This window comes from Semicossyphus pulcher, unplaced genomic scaffold, assembly GCF_022749685.1.
Source record: "Semicossyphus pulcher isolate SPU_LCO1_2020_fin unplaced genomic scaffold, fSemPul1.0.p SCAF_3, whole genome shotgun sequence".
NCBI classification, from domain to species: domain Eukaryota; kingdom Metazoa; phylum Chordata; class Actinopteri; order Labriformes; family Labridae; genus Semicossyphus; species Semicossyphus pulcher.
Window position 1 is genome coordinate 1,559,034 of NW_027211704.1, and position 24,769 is coordinate 1,583,802.

General features: G+C 41.4%; 1 protein-coding gene across 3 annotated transcripts in view; it reads left to right on the forward strand.

Moving 5' to 3' along the window:
- Nucleotides 1-440: 440 nt before the first annotated feature.
- Nucleotides 441-24,769, forward strand: part of tox2 (TOX high mobility group box family member 2) — a 136,765-nt gene continuing 112,436 nt past the window's right edge. For 2 of the 3 annotated variants that reach the window (XM_069678993.1, XM_069678995.1), the window contains exon 1: nucleotides 23,546-23,822. In XM_069678993.1, the coding sequence (XP_069535094.1) occupies nucleotides 23,730-23,822 (93 nt within the window). In that variant the 5' untranslated portion in view covers nucleotides 23,546-23,729. Of the gene's footprint in view, nucleotides 531-23,545; nucleotides 23,823-24,769 lie in introns of those variants that run through there. The other variant, XM_069678994.1, reaches the window with a different exon arrangement.

Below are 24,769 nucleotides of genomic sequence, written 5' to 3' on the forward strand. Positions count from 1 at the left end.
ACACTGGACATGCAGACGCCGTGAGAGAAACTATGTTCAAACAGCAAGGTAAGAACTTTACACAACACTCAAATGTTATTCAACGGTTTTATCCTCCCCCCCCGCCACACACACACACACACACACACACACACACACACACACACTCACTCTGTCGATGTGCAGCAGTCATTTTACGGAAACTGTGTGAAAAAGTGGGGCTCAAAAAAAAAAAAATCCCTCGTATTTCACAGCAGAAAAATTCAGAAGTCACGCTGGAATGTGAAATGTGAGTTCTGGGAAGAGCACACACACACACACAAACACACAAACACACACACACGCACACGCACACGCACAGAGGCCCTTCTGACAAGGAAGGAAACCTTAACTTGTCAATCACGTCACTCCTCTGTCAATAGATGTTTAATCCTCTGCTGAAAGCTGCTGGCTGCTGCATCGAGAGGCAGACAGGAGGTTAAAGGTGAAGCCACAGCCCCCTACAATACTGCAGGAGTGTTTTCCATCGACGGAGCAAAGTTGGCTGAAAGGTAAGGATGTCTCTTTGTTTCCTTTTGCTTAACCAGCCATCTGAGGTTTTATATCGGAGGTGTAGCTCCACTTGTGACAGTGATACTGAGAGTAACAGCTCCTGCAGGTGGCACAAAGTGTGTCTATCTGAGAGCAGAGCTGTGCTACATCATTAGTTATTGCCACAGTGTTAGGTAATCGTAGCGTGTTCCTGGGGTCCATACAGAAGAAGAACAGACATTCAGGACATCCGGAAAAAATAGATCCTAAATGAATTTGTCTCATGGCGTCTATTTATTCTTTTAGCAGCGCAGCTGGTGGATGAAGGCAAATTAATTTCACTGTGCTTGTACTTTCTGCAACGACATGTGACCTCATGAGGTCATCAGGTGGACGTCGTTTAGCTGTACGCAGAATTAGATCCGAGTGCGGTGAGGGGGCCGTCAGTCACTGTGGTCCTTCTCTCTGGGACAAGCTGCCTGCTGACCTGAGGTCCATCACAACTGTGTCGACTTTTAAAACTAAGCTCATCTATTCTCCCGAGCGTGCGAATAGGTACTCTGTGTGTGTGTGTGTGTGTGTGTGTGTGTGTGTGTGTGTGTGTGTGTGTGTGTGTGTGTGTGTGTGTGTGTGTGTGTACACATGTGATCACCTGTGTTTTCATTCTCTTTTTGCTTGTTTGCGGTCTAACTGCTGTGTGGTGTGTCTGTTGCACGTTGAGCTTACCTGCTTTATAAATAAAACCTCGAACCTGAAAGTATTAAAGCAGAAACTTAAAGTTAGTTATCTGAACTCAGTCAGCCCTTTAAATAAAATCCTCCTGCACATACAGAAAATGACGTGTTGCCCAAACTGATTTCTTTCGCACTAATTGCACTTAATAGTTCAGTGTACCTGTAAATAGCAGTTAATCTTGTTAATACTGATCTTCATAGTGATCTGTGTTAAAGGTTGTTTCAGTTAATCAGAACCCGATACATGATTAAGGTTCAGGTCGCACAAAGCGCCTCACACAGGCCTGTCTGGTGTCATAATAGTAACGTCTGTCACAGGTGTGTGTGACAGGTACAAATGTCTCTCATGCACCAGGTTACCTACATGTATCTGCTCCACCGTGTCAGACGTGCTCGTGTTTCTTTCTTCTCTGTTTGCCTGTTTTTTTTTTCTGTGTCTAAACAAATCATAATAAATCGAGCACAGTGAGGACAACACACTCGTTTCCAACGAAAATACATCCGAGCTTATATAAGCCCCATCATCGCCATGACAACGGCTTTACTTGGTAACAAGGAGATGTATTTGTGTATAACCGCAGCAATGTCTTCCAATTGAATTAAGCTGCACCTGTGCACATTATGGATGGAAATAATAGAGTGAAAGCGAGTGTTCCTGCGAGCCTGTTGCTGCTGGGATGTGAGGCTGTGCTGTCTGCATGCTTCATGAGAGCGTGCGTGTGTTTTACCTCTGATGACAGAAATGAAAAGAGTAATTAGCTGTTAAACAGGAAGTGATGGATGGGTGACAAATGTTTCATTCTGCAGACGTCAGTTCACAGAGTGCCGTTAGAAAAATGACTGAAAGATCCTGTTTTACATGTCAAACACACTCCTCATCCTCACTTAGTTATGGTGAACAATCGTCCTGTCTGGGATCACGTCATCATTCAGATACCTCAGTCACTGATGGTTAAATATGAGGGTGTCATTTTATTAATGTAGTACAGTTAAAAACATTCACTGGGACCCAAAGTGCTTCACAGATTAAAGAAATAATACAGTAAAAGGCAAAACATTCATAAAGCAATTCAAAGTGATTTACAGAGTCACAAACATTAAGAGCATTAAAGAAATACGACATCACGCCAAAATATGAGATCAATAAACAATTAAATAAATAGTGATTAAATAAACAGAGTAAAAGATCAGAAGTGAATCAAAGTGTTTTAAAGGAGCTCACAGACAGAGAACGCCTCAGGTGTTCCGGTAGCTTCTTCCACAGGTGAGGAGCATATAGAAACTAGCTGCCTCGCCCTGCTGGGTAAATAAACCTGTCCTGGAGTACCTGAGGGGCCTGGATGCCTCATAACAGGAGCAGGATTTTAAGGCCTTTCGACATGTGGGGAAGAGAGAGGGGCGATGAAATGCACCGAAGGGCCGGTGAAACAGGGGCCAGGTCTTTCTGCTGTATATGTGTCGCCTGCTCGACCGACTGAGCTAAACCAGCACGGCGGAGTTTGATTTTAACATATATCCTGTGACACACAGGAAGCCAGTGGACATAATGTAATAATTATACATAATGTAATAAAACGGGGATAACACATAACTGTCAGAATCAGAAATACTTGTTAATCCTCGGGGGAAAGTCGGGCGTTACAGTTGCTCTGACACAGAGAAAGCACAGAGAGTTAAATACAAAGTAAGAGTTACGATGGGTTAGAAGAGTTATTTACAACAGTGTATGCATGTATTCAATAATACAATCAGAGAAATAATAATATAACAGCTAAAAGCAGAAGGAGAAAAATGATGAGGACGCATCAGACTGAGGTGAAAGCGAGAGAGAACGAGGGGATGTCGGCATGTATGTCTAATATTATTTAGGATAGATAAGGCGCTGGAAACATGTTAAGTATTACTAACAATAAGAACATTTAAAGGTGTGGTTATAATATGGTTTCATATGAAATGGACTTAATGTGAAACGGGAGGCTCGTCCAGAGCGTGGGAGGAGCTACGTGCGTTAGCACAAAACAAACTTATGATGCAAATGGAAGAAAATATGTAGATTTAAATATGGCTTCATTGGGATGTTTTCCCATTTTGTTTATTACTGGGAAATAAGCTGACCACCTGATCTGTGGAACACCTGATCTGAGGAACACCTGATCTGAGACGCGTACGGAGCATATTACATCAGAGGCGGTATTAAGATGTAACAGACAAATGAGACGTGGTCGAGCGGCGTCTCTCTGCGGCTCTGTGGGATAATTGGACAACGTTATGCAGCTCTGTCAATACGTTTTCTCAGAGGGTAACAATGAATATTTATGATTAATTCAGCATTTTGTGATTAATATTTGATGCCAGCTTTCACCGAGTTGGTGGTATAGAATACGAGGTCAAGAGGCGTTGAAGACAGAGAAGGGCTCTGTTTATGTTCATTAGTTTAATGTAGAGGAGAGAATTTAGATCTGTAAAAGTCTGACTTGTAATTATCATTTTCTCTTATTTATTTTAAGGTATAGATTTAAATGCATTAATTGTTACCTATAAGTAAAGTTTTAATCACACAGTCCTGTTATGAGTCATAACGACTAAAAACTGCAGTGATGGGAGGGATGCTTGTTTTCGTGACTGAGGGCGGCCATGTTTTCTGAGGGAAAAACCTCTAAATTCTTCTGCCTTCACCATCAATGTTTCAATAACGGCTAAAGATGTTGGTATTTGAGGTTATCTGAGGTTACAGGAAGTACTTGTGAAACAGAGAAAACAGTCGTGACATTTAAAGATGCAGATTGCAAATCAGAAGATGAGACACCATGAACGAGAGTAATAGCCAGAAAAGGTTACACTTTTTGGATGACTTGTTTTGGTTGCTTGCAGCAGCAAATTTTGAATTTAAGTTGAAATAGTGAATTAGTGAAACCGTTGCAGTTGAATGACGTGTGTCGTTATATTAAGTTGTGTTGCAGCTGCTGGTGTTCAGAGGTCTCCTGTCAAACGCGTGGCGCTCCGGCTGTTTGAAACGTGAGGCACCCAGAGCAGACTTTCAGTTAGGTGTAAATACCTTATGAAGCTTAAGAGTCAGTCTAAGTGTAAGTGCTGAGGAGAGTTGAAGTGAAGTTCAAGCACTGTTGAAATGATAGTTGAAGTGTAGATGATGATGTGAGTTGAGTTTGAGGTGTGTGTTGAAGTGGAGGTTCTGAGAGAAATTAGAGCCAATTAGAGAGTATTTAATCTAAAGAACGCGTCACTGTCACGGACGGAGGGTGGAATAAAGTTTGTCCAATCAGAAAAAGTTCAGCGAAGAGTTAAAGAAAGAAAAATATCATTTGAAAAGGAAGAGAAATTCAGTTAAAATGTCTGAAATGTTGCTGAATGTTAGCACAGAACTGAATCTGGATTAACAAAGAAGCTAGCTGTCAGATGAGTGACTGTGTCCCTCATGCTCGAAAGAAACATAGATGGTTACTGAAGGCCCAAACAGCACGTGTGTTTTGGAGTACACCTGTTGTTTTCAGTGGCTGACTGTGCACGTAAAGCAGAAGACATCAGTTAACAGCCATCCACCGCCAAATGTCAGCTGCAACAGCGTCCCTTGTAGCCTTTGCTAATAGCAAAGAAATGTTACCTGACAATAACTGGTCTTTCTTTACTCATGAGCATACTGCAAACACAAAATAAGATGTGAAACACTAAATATTGCTGATTGATTTAATGAGTTTGCACGTCATCATATCCTAGTGTTTAATAAAACAGGAACTTGTTGGAGATTTAAACGAGTGAGGAACAGACAGCTTTTATAAATGCACATTCACACATCTTCATATACGGACTATGTTGCAGACGTACACTGATATAATGCAGGCAGTCTGAGACTGTGTCCAAAGTGCTGCCTGAACCTGCTCCAAGTGTTTCTGTGCTGTGTTTCGCTGGCTGGTGGAAAGGAGCAGGAGAAAAGAGCCTTGTGGCTTTTTTGGGTTTCATCATATCAGACATTTACGTATATATAAAAAAACATTAAGGAACACCTTTTTACACCTGGTCCAGCTTACGCTTTGAGTAGTGTATAACAGGAACAGCTATGCTACTAAAGATTATGACTATCGATTAATTGGGATTTCTTTGTTTTTATTAACCACTTACTGGTAATCTTTTTTTCTCATGAAATGAGAAAATTATGTGCTTGTTAAGTTAATTATTACTTATGCTAAAGGTGTTTAATCCTCTGTTTAATACCAAGTATAATACAAGGGATGTTAGTTCAACACTGAGTTTACTGTCACGCTGTGTCAGACAGAAAAAGCAATTGAATTGGTCGTGAAAGTTTTGGATATTTTTTTCTCCAATTACCTTAAATAATATAATAAACAATTTCACCTCTAATATTGTACATGTTATATATGTTTACTGCAAAAGAGTCTAAGATGAGTGAGAGCGCTCCCTTCCCTTGATGGACGTTCTGTATTGGTCCGAATAAAAGTTGAAGCTCCTCTGAGGAACTTTCAGTGTGTGTTGATTTTGGCGCCCCCTGTGGACAAAGCCGTACCTCTTGTCTCTTTGTCCTGTTCATGATTAAGTGGGGTTTTTAAATAAAAACACATCCTGCTTCACATGTCACATGTATCAGTCACTTTAAATATTTCCCCTGGAAAATGTAAACAAAGGCAGGGTGCAGTTACCCACTTCGTCTGACACCTTCCCCCCCCCCTGCAGTGGTTTCAGGCATTAAAAATAACTTTATAGAAATAATCCGTCTTGTCTCTGATGGTCTGGTTTGCTTCTGTAGCTCATACAGAGTCATCAGAATTAATTTCAGTCTGTTTCATAACCAGAGAAAAACTCCTCACAGGAGCTTTAATCAATCAATCAATTTCTGACACTTTATATAAAGAGCAAGTCTAGACTGTCTTTGTTATATTATTTACAGACACCCGACTTTAATTAATGCACTAATGAGCGAGCCCAGGCAGAAGCCTTGAGCAGAACCAGACTCATTGTTGAGCATCCTTCTGCCTCGACCGTGATCTGTTCATTCGTTCCAGAGGAACCGAAAGAACACGGCAAACAGAACAGGTTGTTTCGGCAACATAAGGAGACGCTCTCCTGCTTTTCACTTGATCACATCTGTTTCCAATATCGCCCCCATGTCTGTCGTTCGAGTATGAGCAGGATTAAACAGAATGACAGACATGGCAGTGACGAATCCACGATGATGATGCAGATGTTTAAATTACTCGAGGGATAATGGAGGTAAAGGAAACATTAATGATGGAGGAGGAGGATGACTGATGCAGACGCAGTTTCAGATCAAAGAGGACGGGCTAAATGCTTTGTCTTTTAACACAAGAAGAAGAAATTTGAATGCATGATCTCAGAGGGGGGAGGAGGGGACACACAAAGGGAAGTGTGCGGCTGATTCAGTAATAGAACGGATGGAGATAAAAGCAAAAGCCTGTAATGCACTGTGACACAGGGCTCACATCAAGAGCAGAGAAAAGAAATGGTAAAAATGTTCGTCTGATAAAAAAGCCATGTTTTCTGTCAAATATTAATGACTCCATGAAAGGCTTTACTCATAACAGCAGCTATTCTGAATTTATAAGAGGGCCCGGTTACACAGCATAGTGATAAATAACTTCTCCCAGCTCTCACAGACACACCCCTTTCTCTTTTAATAGATGGCTGCACAACACAAGCAGTTGCATCCGTCTCTGTGTGTGTGTGTGTGTGTGTGTGTCTCTCTCTTTCACACACACACAGTGTTTTTGTGTGCGTGCATATGCGCGCGTAGCTCTTGTGCAGCTTATTTTTCACTTTTCCCTTTAACTTCCTGTGAGTCACCAGCAGCGGAGGAAATACTTTACAGCTGTACCTTTATTTTTATGTGAAGAAACACGGCTTAATGCACACCGAGAACAAAAGCAGGAATCTGCTCCGATGTTTTGCTTCACTTGTAAATTCCTGTTCACCTACTTAATTTGCTTTGCTATTCAATGGTAAAGTGCAGTTATAGAGCGGTTACATAACCTTTGCTTATTTAAGTATGTCATGAGCCTAGAGTGGCTTATGTAACTTTACAAGATGGTATAAATCTGTAGATCCTCTCCTCTTTTCACTTATCTAAAATCCAAGATACATCTCTCCTTTTTGCGCTGATGGAAATTGCTCGCAGGGAATCAGCGAGAGAAGTATCCTTGATTATCATGCATGAGATTATAGTTTCTCTAAAGTGGACGGTATCTGCATAAATCTTTCTTTCCCTTTTTAACCACAATTAATGAGATGCAGAGCAGTACTAGTTTGCAAATGTTGCCTGTCACATGTGAAATGCAGGGAGAGGAGAAATTAAGATATTCTTTTCTTCAGATATTCATAATTAATGTTTTTCCAAGTCTCCACAAAGGGAATGAAAAGCTCTTTGATGACAGCCGAGCTTGACGGCAGCTTGCTTGTTTGTTGTCATTTGTCATTCACAGAACTACAGGGACAGTTTAAATGTGTGAAGAATTTTCTCTCATGAATTGTACAAAAAAATGTGTCACAAAAACAGCCTTTGGTTGGAGTAAACTGTGATACAGAGCAAATAAACCTGTCATTGTGGATGCTTGTAGATGAGTGGTTGGAATGTGGCCCCGGTGTTACGTAACCTAAAGGCATCGCTCAGATTCATAGAGCGACCAGGAGGAGTGTATGGTGAAAGGACTGTTTACCTCTCACCAAGTGAATTCTTTTCTGGAGGAGTTTAAAGACAGAAGAGCAAATCAGCCAGCAGCATAGCTCTGTGACAAACAGGCACCAGCCCATCGACCGGCTGGTGTCGTCGGGAGCGTAGATGTTAGTTAGTGGGGCTCTGCTATCATACTTGACAGAACGTATGCAGCACATGTAAAAACATTTTCACTTCCTCCTTTTAAGATTCCTTTGAAGTATGGTAGTTAACCCTAAAACCACACTCTTGTTTCTTACCAACCTGCAACTGTTTTCAAACGTTATGCACATGGTTACAGTTGTTACTATGGTAACAAAGGTCACTGACGTCACTGCGGATATGCTGATTTTAATAGATGCTACGACCGGCCTACTGGTAGGTGCATCATTAGTACTGTAATAGGAGTGATGACAACTGATAACTGGCTGTTTAATGGTCTGAAAATGTTTGAAGTTTTTGGCCTAATTGAACTGTTAAAGCTATTTTGAGGATCTTTCGGTGTGTGTTGGCGCCCCCAGTGGACAAAGCTGTACCTCGTATCTCTTTGCTGATTCTGTCCTGTTCATGCTTAAGTGGTGGTTTTTAACGAAATATCTCATCCTGCTTTCTTTAACAGTCATATGTGTCACTCACTTTAAATATTTGCCCCAGTTTCAGGTATTAAAAATAACAATATAAAATAATCACTCTCGTCTCTGATGGGCTGGTTTGCTTTTGTAGTCATACAGTCATCAGAATCAGTCTGTTTCACAACCAGAGAAAAACTCCTCACAGCAGCTTTAACAAATCTCTGGCAACATGTCCACCGAGCCATCGCTGCTGAAATTAAGCAAACTAATTCAAAAGGAGCTGTGTATTGTTTGGTTGGATGTACTTTCACTTGTAAACAAACCTCTCCAGATATATAATATTACAAAAGTAGCTTCCCTAGGCTAATGTAATGCTGTGACCACGAGGATAGCAGGAATGTAACTCTAAGTGTAATGGGTTAGGATGTTTTTCAGTCATTTCTGCTGGGTTCACATTTAGTCAAATTGAAAGAGATCGCCGGTACAGTAAGTAACAATCCCCATGATACAGTAAGTGCTAATCTCGAAGATCTCAGTTTCGTTCTCTTTGGCGCCACCTGTGGTGATAAACGGTAACTGCAGGAGCACTCTTCCCAGATATCCAGACAGTGCTGCATGTGTGACGTCCACGGTCGGCTCCGGTTGTAACTCCTGATTTTCCTGGCTGACGGTCGCTTTCCTTTTCAGACTGTTTGCTTCATCTGAGCGTCGAGTTTGTTTCTTCTTCTTTGGATTTTCACTTCTTGTTGAAGTTGTATCTGTAGTCATCCATCTTTTCTTTGTTTGTTCAGCCATAGTAGATTACTGTTTACTCGCAACACTTGCAGAGAGCGGAAAAGCAGCCGCTTAGCTCCGCCTACCCTCTCTGGCAGACCAACCACTGCCGGCTGATGGAAAACGCGTCACTAACTGGGCGCCGCCACAGACACCCAGCCCATAATAATACTATATACTGCAGATGCAAAGGCTTTCATCAGTGGGCCACAGGCTCAGTCACCATTGTGTTACCTCATTCAGAGAGAGAGAGAGACTTACAGACATTTATTTACATGAACATCTTCATGATTATTACTTTAAAGAACAAATAAAAGTCAGTTTAAAAACCACAAATCTCTAAAATCAAGTTAGAGCGACTGTATGCTAACACATTAGCTTTAACAACTTTATAAATCACTTATATGTCCGGGATGATTCTCATCTTGTTCGAGTCCTTCTGCCCCACAAATGTATAAAAAGGTATGTTATATCATCACAAACTATATAACTATATATATATATATATCGATAGATATATATATTTTGATCTTTTTTTTTTACCCTCTGTGTGCTGATTCTTTCCTATTGTATTGTACTGTATAAGCTGCTGGAGACTGAATTTCCCAGAGGGAGTCATCCCAAAGGGATCAATAAAGTTTAGTCTAAGTCTAAGTCTAAGTCTATTATACAGACATTCCTATGGCAACTCCGACTGTCACGATATAAACAGTATATTGGTAGTAGGGCCTAAGTGATCAAATTTCAATGTCACAGAAATTTGAGTTTGAGACAACTTTATTGATCCCAGAGGGCATTTCAGTTTCACAGCCTACCGACCCACATAAAAACAAAAACGAAACCAGTCTCATCAGCATTCAGAAATAAACAACATAAACAACATGTCAGGTCAAGTAAATACAGATGGTTCACCTGTCTCTTTTTACTCCAGAGATAGGAAACGTGTTCTGTAATTTGTTCACGACCATCATTACCATGTTTCTAAATTCATTTTCATTTCATTTCCCATAGTTAGTTGGGTGTTTCATGTGTGATGAACTCTGCAGTAAGTGTGAACATCACCGTGCCACACAGGAAGTGGATGTGAGCAGAACTAACACTTGTTGCACTAATGGTTGTTCTTGTTCTCGGCCAGCATATAAATAAATCATTTTCTGGTATTAACTTGCATCGTTTTTTGCACTTTAAGTATCTTTTTTTCCTCTCCTCATGTTTCAGCCCCCCGCCCCTCTCGCTGTCAGACCAGTAGTGGACGTTTTAAAATCTTTCAGCCTGGTTTGGCTCTCTGCCTGGCCCACAGGTCGCCTGTCCACCGGGAAAACTACACACACTCCAGATGGCCAGTCCGGTTGTGAAAGCACATTTCCAAGCTCTTTTGAACATCAGTGCATGCTAAAATTCTAATGATATTTCAGTATTTGATATTCAGTTATAATGGGAAATCAAATCTTTGTGGCACAGAGCAGATATTGTTGTGTACAGTGATGGAGCTGTTGTGTCGCCACCATACAGCCTACCTCTTGTAAAAACTCCCAAGTTTCTGTAAAATCTCAAACCCCACAAAGACGTAGGTGTGGGCAAGAGATACTGTAAGGCAGGAAGTTACTGAGTTCTTTGCTTCCTGTAGAGTGCCATTTGTTGTGGTGGAAACTTTGAAACAACCACCAAAGCTTTGTAACAACTCAGGAGCTGGATCCTCCGCAGACGGCATCTCCACACCAAATATGTTCTAACCGAAAACGAGGCCCGTCTGATTTCAGGAGCCCAACATGTGGACAAAATAAGCTGATTTATTTAGCTCAAGTTTATAATACACATCTATCTGTTACAGCGCTTTCTATCTGACATGTTTAATGGTCTGTTCAGATGATCCTTGTCATGTGACTGTGTTTTATTTATAAGGTATTTGGTTCAGATGGTTCATACATCACATGAACTGGACCAATGAAAACGCAGCAGCAGGATATAAATAATGGATATATATAAATAATCACTTTTGTTCTGAAAGGCAGCCGGGACATGATTTTCATCATAGACCATAATATAAAAAGTATATACTGCACTCATCTATATATTTTACATAAAACTTATATACTTACAGTTTATCTGGGGCATCTTCCGGTTGTCTTTATGTGACTGTGAAACACCAAGTGTAGCATGTAGGTCTAATGGAACCTGCCCCAGATTAACGCTTTCATCTCATTAAAGCAACTGTAGCGATAAACATGAAAACACTGAACATGACGTGAGCCACCGGAATGTAGGATTACAAAGGCACTTGGCTCCTTTGATCACCTCATAATAAAAGACCCAGTCTGATGACATTGAGAAGTAGTGTGGGATCATGGGATATTATTGATAAGCAACTACTGCTGCTGATGACGATCTATCTGACACGACATCATGTTGTCAGATGGAGTAAAGTTTTATTCACTATATGTTTTATTATGACCACTACAAAAACAGGCAATTAAGCTAGCATAATGCTAACTTGCTAACACTAGATAGTTTGACGATCTCAGCTACTGTAGCTAATGTGATGTGGCAAATTCAGTTATGGGCTAGCCCAAGCTAGCACTGCAGCCCAAATGACTGATTTAGCAGCAGCTTTTTTAAAAAGTTGCTATGCAAGTTGTGATGTTATGATGCTTTTTTTCACTGTGAGCGTGGCTGAGACGTCTGACATCGCTTCTGGTCGATTTCAGTTTCAGGATTCCAAATAAAATGTGTAAAAACTGAATGACATTAAAGTCAACAGCCATGAAATGAAGATTTTGAACATAAAAGAAGTGAGTTTGGTGGCGTAAATGAATTCACGCTTGCGGGGGAGATCGGCCAAATTGGCGGAAAAGTTGCGGCAATCAGCCAAAAGTGCAAGGTGGAGAAAAAGTTGGTTTAATTTACGTGAATTCGTGGGAACGCGACTTTGCAACTTCCTGGAGGGACTGGCTTATGGTATCCCACGACTGTGCTAACAATTAGCCTGAGCTAATGGCTTATGTGTTAGCTTGTTGGTTGGTTTAACCCTCGTCAAACTTCAATGAATAATCCAGCCCAGTTTGCAGATGTGTTTTAATCAGTCTTTGAAGTATCATCTGTTGGTTCCTATGCTTTTTAAGATTATAGTTAGATATTTGGATCAGATTTAAATTATCTGATACGAATTGGAAAGCAATAATTTACAGATAACAAGTCCAAATAAAATGTGCCATTTTAAAATCTAACTTTTTACAGAAGTCCTGTCAAAAATACAAATGTTAAGTCCATACAAGCTGGTAAATTCATGTTCATTTCCCTCTCCTGTGTATGTTAGAATGAAGACAAATGTGGAGGATTTTTACTTAAGGATTTGTTAACATCTGAAATAAATGCTAATGAAGCTGCAAATGACTTTTCAAACAGATTGTACATTAACTCGCGCTGAGAGAACAACAGCAACATGCATTGGAAGGATATTTGTTGGTTTGTTAGTCCGTGCTTTCTGCCAGGAGCCGAGTGATCGACAGCTAAATGTCGTCTCCAGTTTCAAGTTACGAAACAGAGCCTTAATTACAGTGAATGGAAAGCATTTGCGTGCCTATTTTTCAGTTAACAAATAGCCAACAATTTTATGAAATGACAGCATTTATTTTCTTCAGGAAGTGGAACAGATGCTCACACAGTACACTTTATAAAAATGGCCGCAGACTGCAGAGAGAGCGTCTCAGATTGAAGAGCAGCAGAGTGATACCGGCGAGAGATTGAACCATGTATCTTTTCTTCCCTCTTTCCTCTACAGCCCTCACATTCAAATGACCTCTGAAGGCAGCGCCGGGATCTGCCTGATAGATGTTACAGTATTTTGTCTGTGTCTGCTGTGTGCTATAGACTTCTGCCCCTCCCCCGCCCATGACCTTTCATATTTAGTATACCATGTTGGGGAAAGGTCAGCACTGTTTTGGCTTCTCTCTGCTGGTTTTGTTGTTTGATTGGAAATGCACACAGATTTTTCCATATATAAATATTTCCATGTCGCTGTCAGAGAAATGCAGCGTGATCACTGCACGTTTTCAGCTGGCGGTTAGCGTACACCTGTGCATGCAGAGCTATTATGTTCGGCCTCTCATTAATTACCATTACTTTTATTCAGCCATGATCAGCTTTGTGTTCCTGTAACCTGACGTCTAGCGCACACAAAGCTTGAAATTAGTGTGAAACCTTGTGTGTCATGTGTCTGAAATGTAATATTTTGTTATCAGGGAAAGCATCACCTGTTCAAAGCACTAAATGATCAAGATATGAATATATATTTTCTCTTTTAAGCGCAGATTTAATGTCCCCAGCATGTTCTCTCCCCCCTCAGACTTCACTTTCAGCATACAGGCGATGGATTTTCTTACATTAAATTTCCCAATCACATAAAGTGCCTGCTGCCGGCCGCCTGTGACAGGTGCAGAAACCTAAACAGCCTCTTTGAAAGCCGAATACCTCGTTGCTAAAACCATGTACGTTATTTCATTACAGGGAGATCTTTTCGTATGGAGGGTAAGACATTCCTCTACGCCGTCGGTATATTGTTGAAACGATTTCGACCTTCAACATATTTCACTCATCCGCTGGAATTTTAGACTTTTGTTTCATCACTCTGTCTTTCATTCTGTCATCATCTCTCTCTGTGCTGGTTCTGTTTTAAGTCCCGGGAATGTAAAAAGGCTCCAGTTAAGCTTCAAATGGTGCCCCCTCCTCTTCCCAATGAGATGGAAACATTAATCAATTAGGTTGGCCCTTAAAGGATCTGAAGGAGATGAAGCTCCCCTCTCTCTGAAAATGAAATGCCACAGACTTTTAAATCCAGTCAAAGGGCATTTTTCCCAATCTTGCTCTCTTCTTTTTCTCTCCCCCCCCTCCCTTTCATTCCCCACTCCCCGTTTCATTCATCTTCCCTCCCATCCCCCCTCTCATTTCTCATGTGCAACATAAGTAGAAGGTCGGGGGAATGAGAGGATGATGAAGAGGAGGGTTTATTCGGGAGTGGAATGGGAGGATGAGGGGATGATGGGGCTGTGAAAGCATGACTTAAAATAACATTTTACAGCAACAAATCTAAGAGCGAAAATGTTTTACCCATTTTAATCAAACAAAGGGAAGCAGATTGACTCTTTTACACTCACCTTGGCTATAATCTTTGTTTATAATGTGTGGACGAGTCAGAACAACTAACCTTTATCATCATTATTGATCAATCGACCGAGTATTTGAACAATTAATCGACTAATCTTTATTTGTGTTTGATGTTTCTGCTTGGAAAATGACTGAAATGATTATCCAAAGTCTTCTGATTGAATAGTCAATACATTGATTAATGTTTGCAGCTGCAGTCAGAACCCAACAGAAGTGGTGCGACATAATTAAACAGTCGCACATCTGTAAGAGTAAATATTGTACGTGGTTGGTTTGCATCTGGCTGAAATGCTACAGCAGCTAATTACTAGTGTGGAAAAGGGTCAGGCAGAGGGTGGAGCGGACTCCATGAATGGCAGTTGTTTCAATGGCCGATTGTCCAAAGGAACAAGAGACAACATAGTCTCATTATTGAAGGTCAGTGGCTAGAAAAGGTTAGCAAAGGTTCACCATTGAACAGCCCTTTGTGGAGCGCCTGCCACGGCCTCACACAGAATTTATTCACACGAGCTTTGATACAAAACTGCTCGCTGCTTTGGTAAAGAGAAGTGCAAATTCTGCAAAGCATTCTGTGGCATTTAATTGTTGCCGTTCTGGAAGTGTCACACATTTAAGTTTATTTGCACGTTTTATTTCAGTCGATGCGTGCCATGAAATGTTTGTGAGGCCTGCATTATAGCTGTTCATGTTCAGTACATCTTTACTCGCCATTGGAAGGAACACACAGAAGTATACAGCAGTTAGTTCTGACCAAGTGATCTGATTGGTTGAGAGCCATTCCATGAGTGCTGATATAGAGTATGACAGCACTGGGACATCTTGCTTTGTGTATAACAGGCCTCAGGAAGGGATACTGTTAATTAACATTACAACTAACAGACTTGAGAGAATCCCACAGGTGACCTGAGCACCTGTCAACACACTCATTACTCTGGTCGCACAGTGAATGGAAACATACAGATTAATGTCAGGTTATTTAATGTACATAACACATAGCAAGAGTTTTGGAACTTGTGCTGGTAGAGCCAAATTAATATTTAAATTAACAAAAATTAATAATGTAACGTAATACTGTTTACTAATCTATGCTGTCTGTGAAACTATAAAAGCACACTCAAGATCGTGCTAAATATTAGCACACTTTTCGTGCCAGTGGCTAAACCCCAACCGTGCTGTTATTCAGTACAACAGCACGCCCTCCTGTGTGATATTAAATTATCTTATAGGGGGAATAATAAAATGTATTGGGGGTCAGATGGAGTCAGCATTGAAATATCTCCAGACAAGAAAAGCGTCTTTTGTAAGGCTTTGGTCGGTGTGTCCGTTTAAGGCGAGGAACTACTTCCTGTTTCTAGATGTTACTTCTGCAGTCATTATGTGCCGTGTTAAAGCAGCTGTGAGGAGTTTTTCTCTGGTTATGAAACAGACTGAAATTAATCCTGATGACTCTATATGAGCTACAAAAGCAAACCAGACCATCAGAGACAAGATTGATTATTTCTATATAGTTATTTTTAACGCTCGAAAACCACTCACAGGAGGTAGGTGTCAGGCGAAGCGATTACCTGCACGCTGCCTTTGTTTACATTTTCCAGGGCAAATATTTAAAGTGAGAGATGCATGTGACTGTTAGAGAAAGCAGGAGGAGATTTTAAGTTTAAACCACCACTAAAGCATGAACAGGGCAAAATAAGCAAAGAGGTAAGCGGTACGGCTTCGTCCACAGGGGGCGCCAACATCAACACACACCAAAGGTTCCTCACAGGAGCTTTAACCCAGACCTTTACCACCAAACGCTGTCGTGTGATCATTTCCCCTGTTTGTCCTCACAATACTTCAGTCCACTAGTTTGTCATTAGTGTAGCTCTGAACAAAATGAGAGACGTAATTTGAAGGGAGAACACACCGAGCTGAATGGGTTTTCATTCGACATATTAAGGCTGCCGGAGACGAGCGGAAATGTGAAAGTGAAAAATTAAACCCTTGAGTACCAGTCTGATTGAGCTTAAATTGACATAAAGTGAAATTCATTGTATGACAACCAAAGGCAGAGGCAAAGTCATTTACAGAGGAATTTATAGAGCATTTATACAAGCACAGAAGACAAATCAAAGCAAAGGTGAGTCTTTTCAGAGTAATCAGCCTCCATGGGTTTGACTTGTTCTGCAAATTTGCTGCTTCTTTGTAATGCTGCAAAAAAACAGTGTGTTCTCTGTGTGAATTAAGGTCATTAATGAGTCATCTCTCTGCTTAATGGACCTATTGAACTATTTCCTGTTTACCATTACTTTGCTGTTTGCTTCTGCTCAGGATAACCTTATATGGAATTGGTTGAAGGGGGCCAAGGCAGCGCTATAACAACATTTACATCAACGCTAAATTAAATCACAAAGAAAAGTAGCAACATTCAGGGCTCCACATTTGGGTTAAAAGGAAAAAAGAACTCGATGTGCAAAATAACCTTGTGCTGCTCTGATGCGAGCAGAGAGAGCACTTGACCGCTAAAACTTCAGGCAGTAATTTCAGAGCCTGAAAGCTTTGACCTGTTTTACAAAAGAATAAGCATTAATATTTCACGCAAAATGACCAGCGATGAAAGTCCTGCAGAGGCTGACGAAGCTGCACCTTGACAGCTTCACTTCCCATAACTGGTGGAGAGCTGATGGTCTTATTATAGTGACATTAAATAACACTTGCATAACTCTGCTTGTTTGTTACAGATGAGAGAGTAGGCTAATGTGTATTCTCTCGTGCGGAGGAGGAGAAGGCCACTTAAGAAACACTGAATTAGTGCACGGTAGGATCTCTGATATACAGTGTAGCGAGGTTATTTGTTGAAGCACACCTTTATTTTTTCTTACATGTGTAAAAGGCGTTAATGTTTAACCTATATAAGAACGGCTGGACTGAATTGCCATTCATGTACAGACATTCATGGTCCCCAGAGGTTGATTCACACTGACCTTGATGATGCCCTGACTTGTGTTCTAGCGCCACCATGAGGTTGGTTTGTAGTCCTTAGAATTTGGTTCATGTCCCCCTCAGGATGAACATTCAATCCCTTACCCTTCTTATCGTTAGACCTGTTTACAAAAGCGGATCAGTGTGGAGCCTCTCAGTTACTTTTTTATTTCCAGTTGTTGTTATGAACGGGAGCAGAACAAAATCGGAGCAATGAAATGTGTGACCTAGCGCTAGGCTGCTAAGCTAGGTAGCTAGTTTTAACATCCAGTTCTCATGGCTTCTACTTCAACATAATACACTATTGAAGCGTTTTGCATTCACTTCAGAGAGAAAAAAAATCGGCCCTGTTTTTCTGAATTAACGAGTGAATTATCTCAGAATGATGAGAATTAGCTCCCCGCGATTAGCTCTCATTACACCAAAGATCTATTTTATAAAAGCTAGCATGTCCCGCCTGTCGAGTTTAATCCTGTTTTATTTTGGTTTGGGGTTGAGACACTGGGAGACACTTGTGTCTTTAAGTAATATAGATGGTGTTGTTGTTAGTCAGGCTGATCGGCAGCAGCAACCTTAGTGTGTGCACGTGAGAGCCTCTCGCAGGGTTTTGGTGTATCTCGTAGATTCAGTAGCCATTTGTACGTATCATGAACTCCTGTGTAGTTTAAGAACTTTCCATCTCAGTGGCAGCCATATTGGTTGTTTACAAAAATGCCTATATTGTCGACAGTCGCTGAATCAAACCTGCAGTTGTGACTGGCCTGACCTTAATCAGGTCGGATGGAGATCTGTGTGTACACGATGTGGACCTGGAATCACAGATTTGTTTAGATACCAAAGCTATCGTATGGTCAACGTCTCTGTCGCTGCCTTTCTTTATTTATGACCAAAACTAAATAGTGACTTCACCACCCGGCTCAGCTGGACTTTGTGGTTTGAGCAACTTTACAGACTGAAAAGCTAAGCTAAATTAGTTAACATGGTAGATCTGCTACACATCGGCATGTTAGCATTAAAGCTAGCACGGCCTCTTACTCAGTCTTACTTATAATTATCAGAAGATTATATTTATCATAAGCTTTAGAAATGACTTAAACATACTATATATTATTGTAATGATCATTTTAATATAATTATAATGTTGCACATTGAACAAAGTTACATTCACTGTTTTAACCAACAATTTATCTGATAAAAGAAAACGTTTAAATCAGTTACAATCAATTTAAAGCCCACAGAACAATTACAGCACGGTGCTCTTTGTAACACACAGTATATATAATTAAAACATTTGCTTCAATAAACAAGTGAGACGAGGGAAACGCAGCAGATATCTCATAATATGATAAAAGCGCCTGCAAATGATCTACAGTGATGTAAAACAAACAAGCAGAGGCAGAACACGAGCAGCGAGCCGAGTCACTCTGTGTGCTGAGATAAAAGGAGGAATTATTTCTTTGGTGTTTCTCGCTCATTGGTGGTAATCAGTGCAGATTTCCATGTGGAGGAAGAATTAACAGCTCACTTAAAGGCGAGCGGAGAACTCAGAGGGGCAGAGTAGAAAGAGAGGAAAATGTTTCTGTCTTTGTCTTGTGCTCCTCATCCTAAGTGTTTTGTCTTAAAGGGAAATTGTGCACCAATTTCACTAAAAGTGACATTTTTCTCTGCGAAGCCGTTTGCTCCTGTAAAAGCACAAAGCGTTATTGAACATCACTGAGTCTCTTTGCAAAGAAACTAACATTTCTGAGGTCTTTGAGTCACCACTTCTCCAAGTCATCTTTCTACTGACGGAAAACGAGTTATTAATTTTCGAAAAGTAAAGATCACTTGAGCTCAGACGACGTTATGAAACCAGCTCTGCTTTGCTGACATCATCTAAGTACCAGCAGGGTCGTAACCCTTAATGGAAAATATTGTTTTATATTTTCCTCTCATTTCCTGGTGCGAGCAGGAGCTCTTACCGAGGCAATAAAAAGTGTTTGTTCTGCTAATTGCTCTGAGCGGATGAATGTATTTCACGATGCTAGAAGACGTGATTTGCATCCTACGTAGGAAAGAAGTTGCGCTTGAATGTCGCACTTCTTTAAAATTTGCGTGACTTTGCTTTTTCTCTTTGCTTTGTTTTCCGTTTCAAACCAGTCGAGCCCACTTTGTCCACCTCTTAACCTCACAATGTCTCTGTCTCTACCAACACCCGGCTCACACTTCTAGCTTTGTTTTCCATTTACCATTATTTTCCCGCCCCCTCTCTTTTAATATATCAACCGTCTCTCTCTATCAGTGGCTTAATTGTCTTTCTGTCTGGCCCATACTTTGTGTTACGCAGACATGCAACACAAAACACGACACACATTCCTTTCCCCTGAAGCCATGCGTCGGCTCGTGCCAGATCCCCGTGTACTGTATCCTCTGCTGTAACAGTAACTAGGTGAGCAAGTGTCAGTAAGAGAGACAGACAGAGAAGAATCACACAGACAGCGAGCAGACGTACAAAATGAGGGGGAATCGGCGTCTATGTGGCGGTTAACCTTAAGAGCTCGGAGTCAGGGCAGCCTGAGCCGGCAGCTGATGGCAGCCGGCCACAGCGAGCCCATGGTGTGACCCATCTGTGCCGGGTATTAAAGCGGCCTCGCACCCCAGGGCCGGAGCCACCATGCCGGGTAATAGCTACACGGACATAGGCAGAGTCCTGAGGGGGCCGACAAGTCGCCCACTGGGATGACAATGGCAGCTTGGTTAACACAAACACACACACTCGAAGGCATACAAAAAATCCCACACATGCAACAAGCGTACGAGAATATGCACCTTATATGTTTCTCTGCCTGCAAAAACAAGTTAATGACACTTTGCTCCACATCAGAGCGAGCACATAACACCACTCCACCCTGCTTCTTACGAACAGTGTGACACACTCTCGGCTGTGAGCGATGTTATGTTCCCTCTCTGCACCTATTTGAAGCTCTCGTCGGACATTGTTCTGTGTTTACATCCTGTTGTGTCCACCGCTGTGTGAGTATGTTTTGCATTCGTCCAGGTGTGTGTAAATGTGACAGTGTGTGTGTGTGTGTGTGTAAGGGTCAAAACTGGGGCAGAGTAGCAATGTATGTTATTCAAGCCAGCGTAAGAAGCCCATCTATTTTCAGAGTGTATTCAATTGCCTAGTGGCGAGAAAACAGGCGTCAGAATAGAATAAAGTGGAAAAAAGGAAATTTTGAAAATAGCCTGGGGCGGTGATGTTGTGGAGTGGAGGAGGTGAGACAGAGGTTATCAAAAATGATAGCTTAGCATGAACTCCATGGCCTAAATAATGCGCCTATTACACATCATAACAAGTGGTTTCAGAGTGATAGAGGTCGTTTAAATGTAGCATCTTAAAAACACACATTTCATGCGTTCATGGAAATATAACTTCATGTTTGTTCGTGCTTTAAACCTCTGTGATGTTGCAGTGTGACTGTCACAAACAAGGATTTTACCGGCATTGCTGTTAAAAAAAAAATTAACAATTCGATCTGTCGTTGCATTTGGCCTTTTCCAGTTAAGTCTTCTTGCTACTGATTCTCCGCTGTGTCTCTTCTTATATTTAGCGTGCAGCTGTGATAACGGACGTCTCCAACAGTCCTTCCAGTGACATTATAGAGAAACATCCAGGTCTGGATTGCAGTAAGGCCCCTGTTTTACAGAGCTAAGGTAGCTGTTAGCAGCCTGATCTTCTCCCTCCAGCAGCTTTAGGGGACATGAAACAGTTTCTTCTTTACATTGTGTAACATAACATGATGTATTATTTATGTTTTACCCAACACTCAGGCTCTATGAATGAAATATTCAAACCTGTCGTTGCATCAGAAAGATTTTTTCAACATTTATTCTGAAATATTTCTTTGGAAACTTTTAGTTTTTCTTGAATTAATTTTATCTTTTAAACGACCCATAAAGCTCCGTGTGGTCGTGGATCAGTAGTAAATGTAACTTAATACCTTTTCTCAAGGCCGATTAGATCTTAAGATACTTTCACTGGAGTATTTATCAACTTTATACTTAAGCTACCGAACAGTTCAAATGGTAATATTGTATTTTCACTTTACCACATTTATCTGAAAAGCTACACATACTACTTATTTTATAAAGCATGATCAGCTTATACAATGTGATGGCTACATGCTCCTTCTCCTTCGTGTGAACCGAGTCGTAGGTGAGAGCCGTTCTTTTTATAGTTGTGCCCATATTTCACCTCCCGCCTGAGACCCACTCCCCTTTATGCCGAATTACCACAGGCAGCTTTCTTCAGCTGCAGCGCCGCGACACGAGGTCACAGCCGAATCACGTCGCCACAACACAGCGCAGTGAAGAGCAACAAGATCACCCTCCACCAAGCTTGTTGTTTTTTTGTTGACATCTCTGTAGTCACACAGAGTTTATCATAAATTATTGGCAAATCAGTGACGTTGGTTAATTGTTCCTACATTCTTCTGCTGTTTACTTTGAAATTTTAAAAGCATAAAATTTTAAATATGCGCGTGTGTTTACACGGGAGAATATAGTGCAGGCACATCGACGAGTCTTGCCACTCTCTACCTCGTAGTGTTGTGATGTTCGCGACATAGACTGTATAAAAAGATGGCCGACATGACAGCTCACTAAAAGTGAAGCGAAACCCTCTCTATCGCCCCCTGCTGACCTGGCTGCAGTATAGGTCATAAAGCCCGCCTCCTCCATGTTAACAGATGGGACATGAGTCAAACTATAAAATCAAAATACACGTCAAATACATTTTTCTCAAACATAGTTTCTGTCATTATAGTTAGAGTGGAGGACGAACAGCGAGAGGAGATGTAACTTAAAGTCCATCTATATAAACAGTCATTGGTTCGCGATCAGAAAGGAACGGAGCCATGAGATCCGGCTCCCTTCAAAGAGCCGTATAACTCCCAACACTGTACTTGAGTATTTGGCCACTTCATACTGTTAGCTCCCAAACCGTTCAAAGGGCATCGTGATTTTACTTCACCTCATTGACGTGGAAAGCTACTTACTAGCTTCTTTGCTAATATATAAAATGACTTGAAAGACATGATCAGCTGATATAACATGATGGCAAGTTTAGAAATGCTCCTTCTATTCTTCCTCTCAAAATGTTGCTCCACAAGTTCACTACTGCTTACATTCCATTAATATAATGAAAGTTAGCAACTAGCTAACAAAGGCAGAAAAGGAGCTGTCCGTCATACATCAACATTAAAGACTTAAATACCACATTTCAACTTTAACATACAGCTGACATAATAAATGCAATGCCTCCCTCCGTCATGGTGTAAACTAGACATTAAGTCCAGCCCAAGCATGATGGGACGCAAGGCATTAGGGGCCGTCAATACATTAGAATAACTCACACAGGTGCCATGTTTCTGCGGTAAGTAGGCCTCGTTTTACTTTTGATACTGTCGGTGCTAGTAGTTTTACTTAAGTGGCCGTTAAACACACAATACTTGTTGGCAGACTACAGAGTGATACTGTGACTTTTACTGCAGTAAATAATTTGGATACTTCGTGGACACAGTTGTGAAGAAGTTTAGTGTCAAGGAAAGAAGGAAGGCAGCGGGGTTTATGAGTTGGTTGTTGTTTACTTTTCTTACCGTCAAACATATCAGACTCAAACCGGATATACGTCATGAGATAGAGCTCGACCTGTAACGTTCCCTACAGACTCCATCCCGCCAAATGACCAACTTGACCTCAGTTTGGTAGGACTCACTCTCCCCCTCAATCCTCCCCCCTCCATCCCCACTGACCATCCTCTCCGCCGTTCCTCCTCTGGCCGGTAGAGGTCGCAGCCCTGCAGCCTCTGTGTGTCCGGGGACGCATGGATGTGTGTGAGCGCTCCCTCATGACAAAGCTCCAGCGCGTCTGGAAACCAGGAACGGAGCACGAGCGTTTTGGGAGAAACCGTCGACTAGATCAATTCTGCATGCTTCCCTGCTTCACGGCTCGCTGACAAACTACTTCAGTCACCGATTTACTTTTTATTTCCCGTCCCTGGCAGCTCCCACTCTCTTTTTCCCGTCTCTCCAACTGAACTTTATAGGGATGTTATATGAGAGCATCACCGCGCTGCCGAATGCCCAGATAGAGCTGAAGTAAGTGTAGGACGCATGTGAGGAGACTCGCTTCTCTTCTTCTTCTACTTTTTACTCGGTTTAACACACAAGAAAAAAAAGGAGGGAGATAGAGAGAGAGTGAGTGTGTGCAGAAGAGAGAGAGAGAAGTCGCACCGGTTTTTTGGAGCTACGCTTTCATGCCGTCAGTCTTGCGGACTCTGAGATGGACGTCAGATTTTATCCAGTTCCCCCTTCAAGCGTGGGTTCATGTACGTTACCGACTGACTCCGGTTTGGACTATTACCACTCCAACAAGGTAACAATTATCTCCACTTTACCGGGTTTTACTCGCTAAGATGTGCAGCTTTTGTGCCATTGTGCACAAATACACTGCTTACACATGGTGGCTCATGTACTGCATATATTGCTTCTCTGTATGATCAGGCGCGATGTGTTAGCAATGCAGCCAGTAACAAGTGCTGCACTTTTATTTCCCTCGGGATGAATTCGACCTAAATGAGTGTTGAAGCGGCATTATCTCTAAACTTTGTTGTATTTCTGATGTGCACACTGCTTTAAACTCACACAGGACACCTGTTCTCTGCTCGTGCACGCGGGGTTCGCCCTTAAATTAGAATTAGATCATTTAATCAGGAGAAACTGTGAGTTAATTGTACTGTAGCTGTCCTGTTGGCTGAGCTGAAGCGCAAAACGCTGCTCGGAGAGCTGGCGAACACTCTCTCGGAACAAACCGGACATATCATTAATTTGTGCATTTTAATTTTAAAACTAAAAACTAAATAAAAGCAGCGTTTTTCTCTTCATTTAAACCTTTCCGAGCTTTTAGCGGAGACGCACTCCTCTTATCTGCTCCGCGCAGGTTCACGGGTCAATGCACAATTAGTCCCAAACTATCAAGATTGCGTCTGAATGAAGAAGTGCATGTTGCGGCTCTGGGGTGCTTAAGGTTTTTATCCTGCATATTGTAACCTACTATTCTGCATACGAGTGTCTCTTATTTCGCCTCATTGCTCGATGAATGTGTAGATACTGTAGCACCTTTGGCGCAGACAGCCATCCCATCAGCACGCGCATAATAACTTTTTAATAATTAATTATTCATTAGCAACTTATGCTGTTGTTGTTTATAATTTCAAAGTATGAGATATTTGCAGAAATATATCCGCTTTTGTGCACAAAAAGGGAAAGAAATTGCGCATTTGAAATGCGTTTTTACGCACGGAATCATATCCAACATGACAA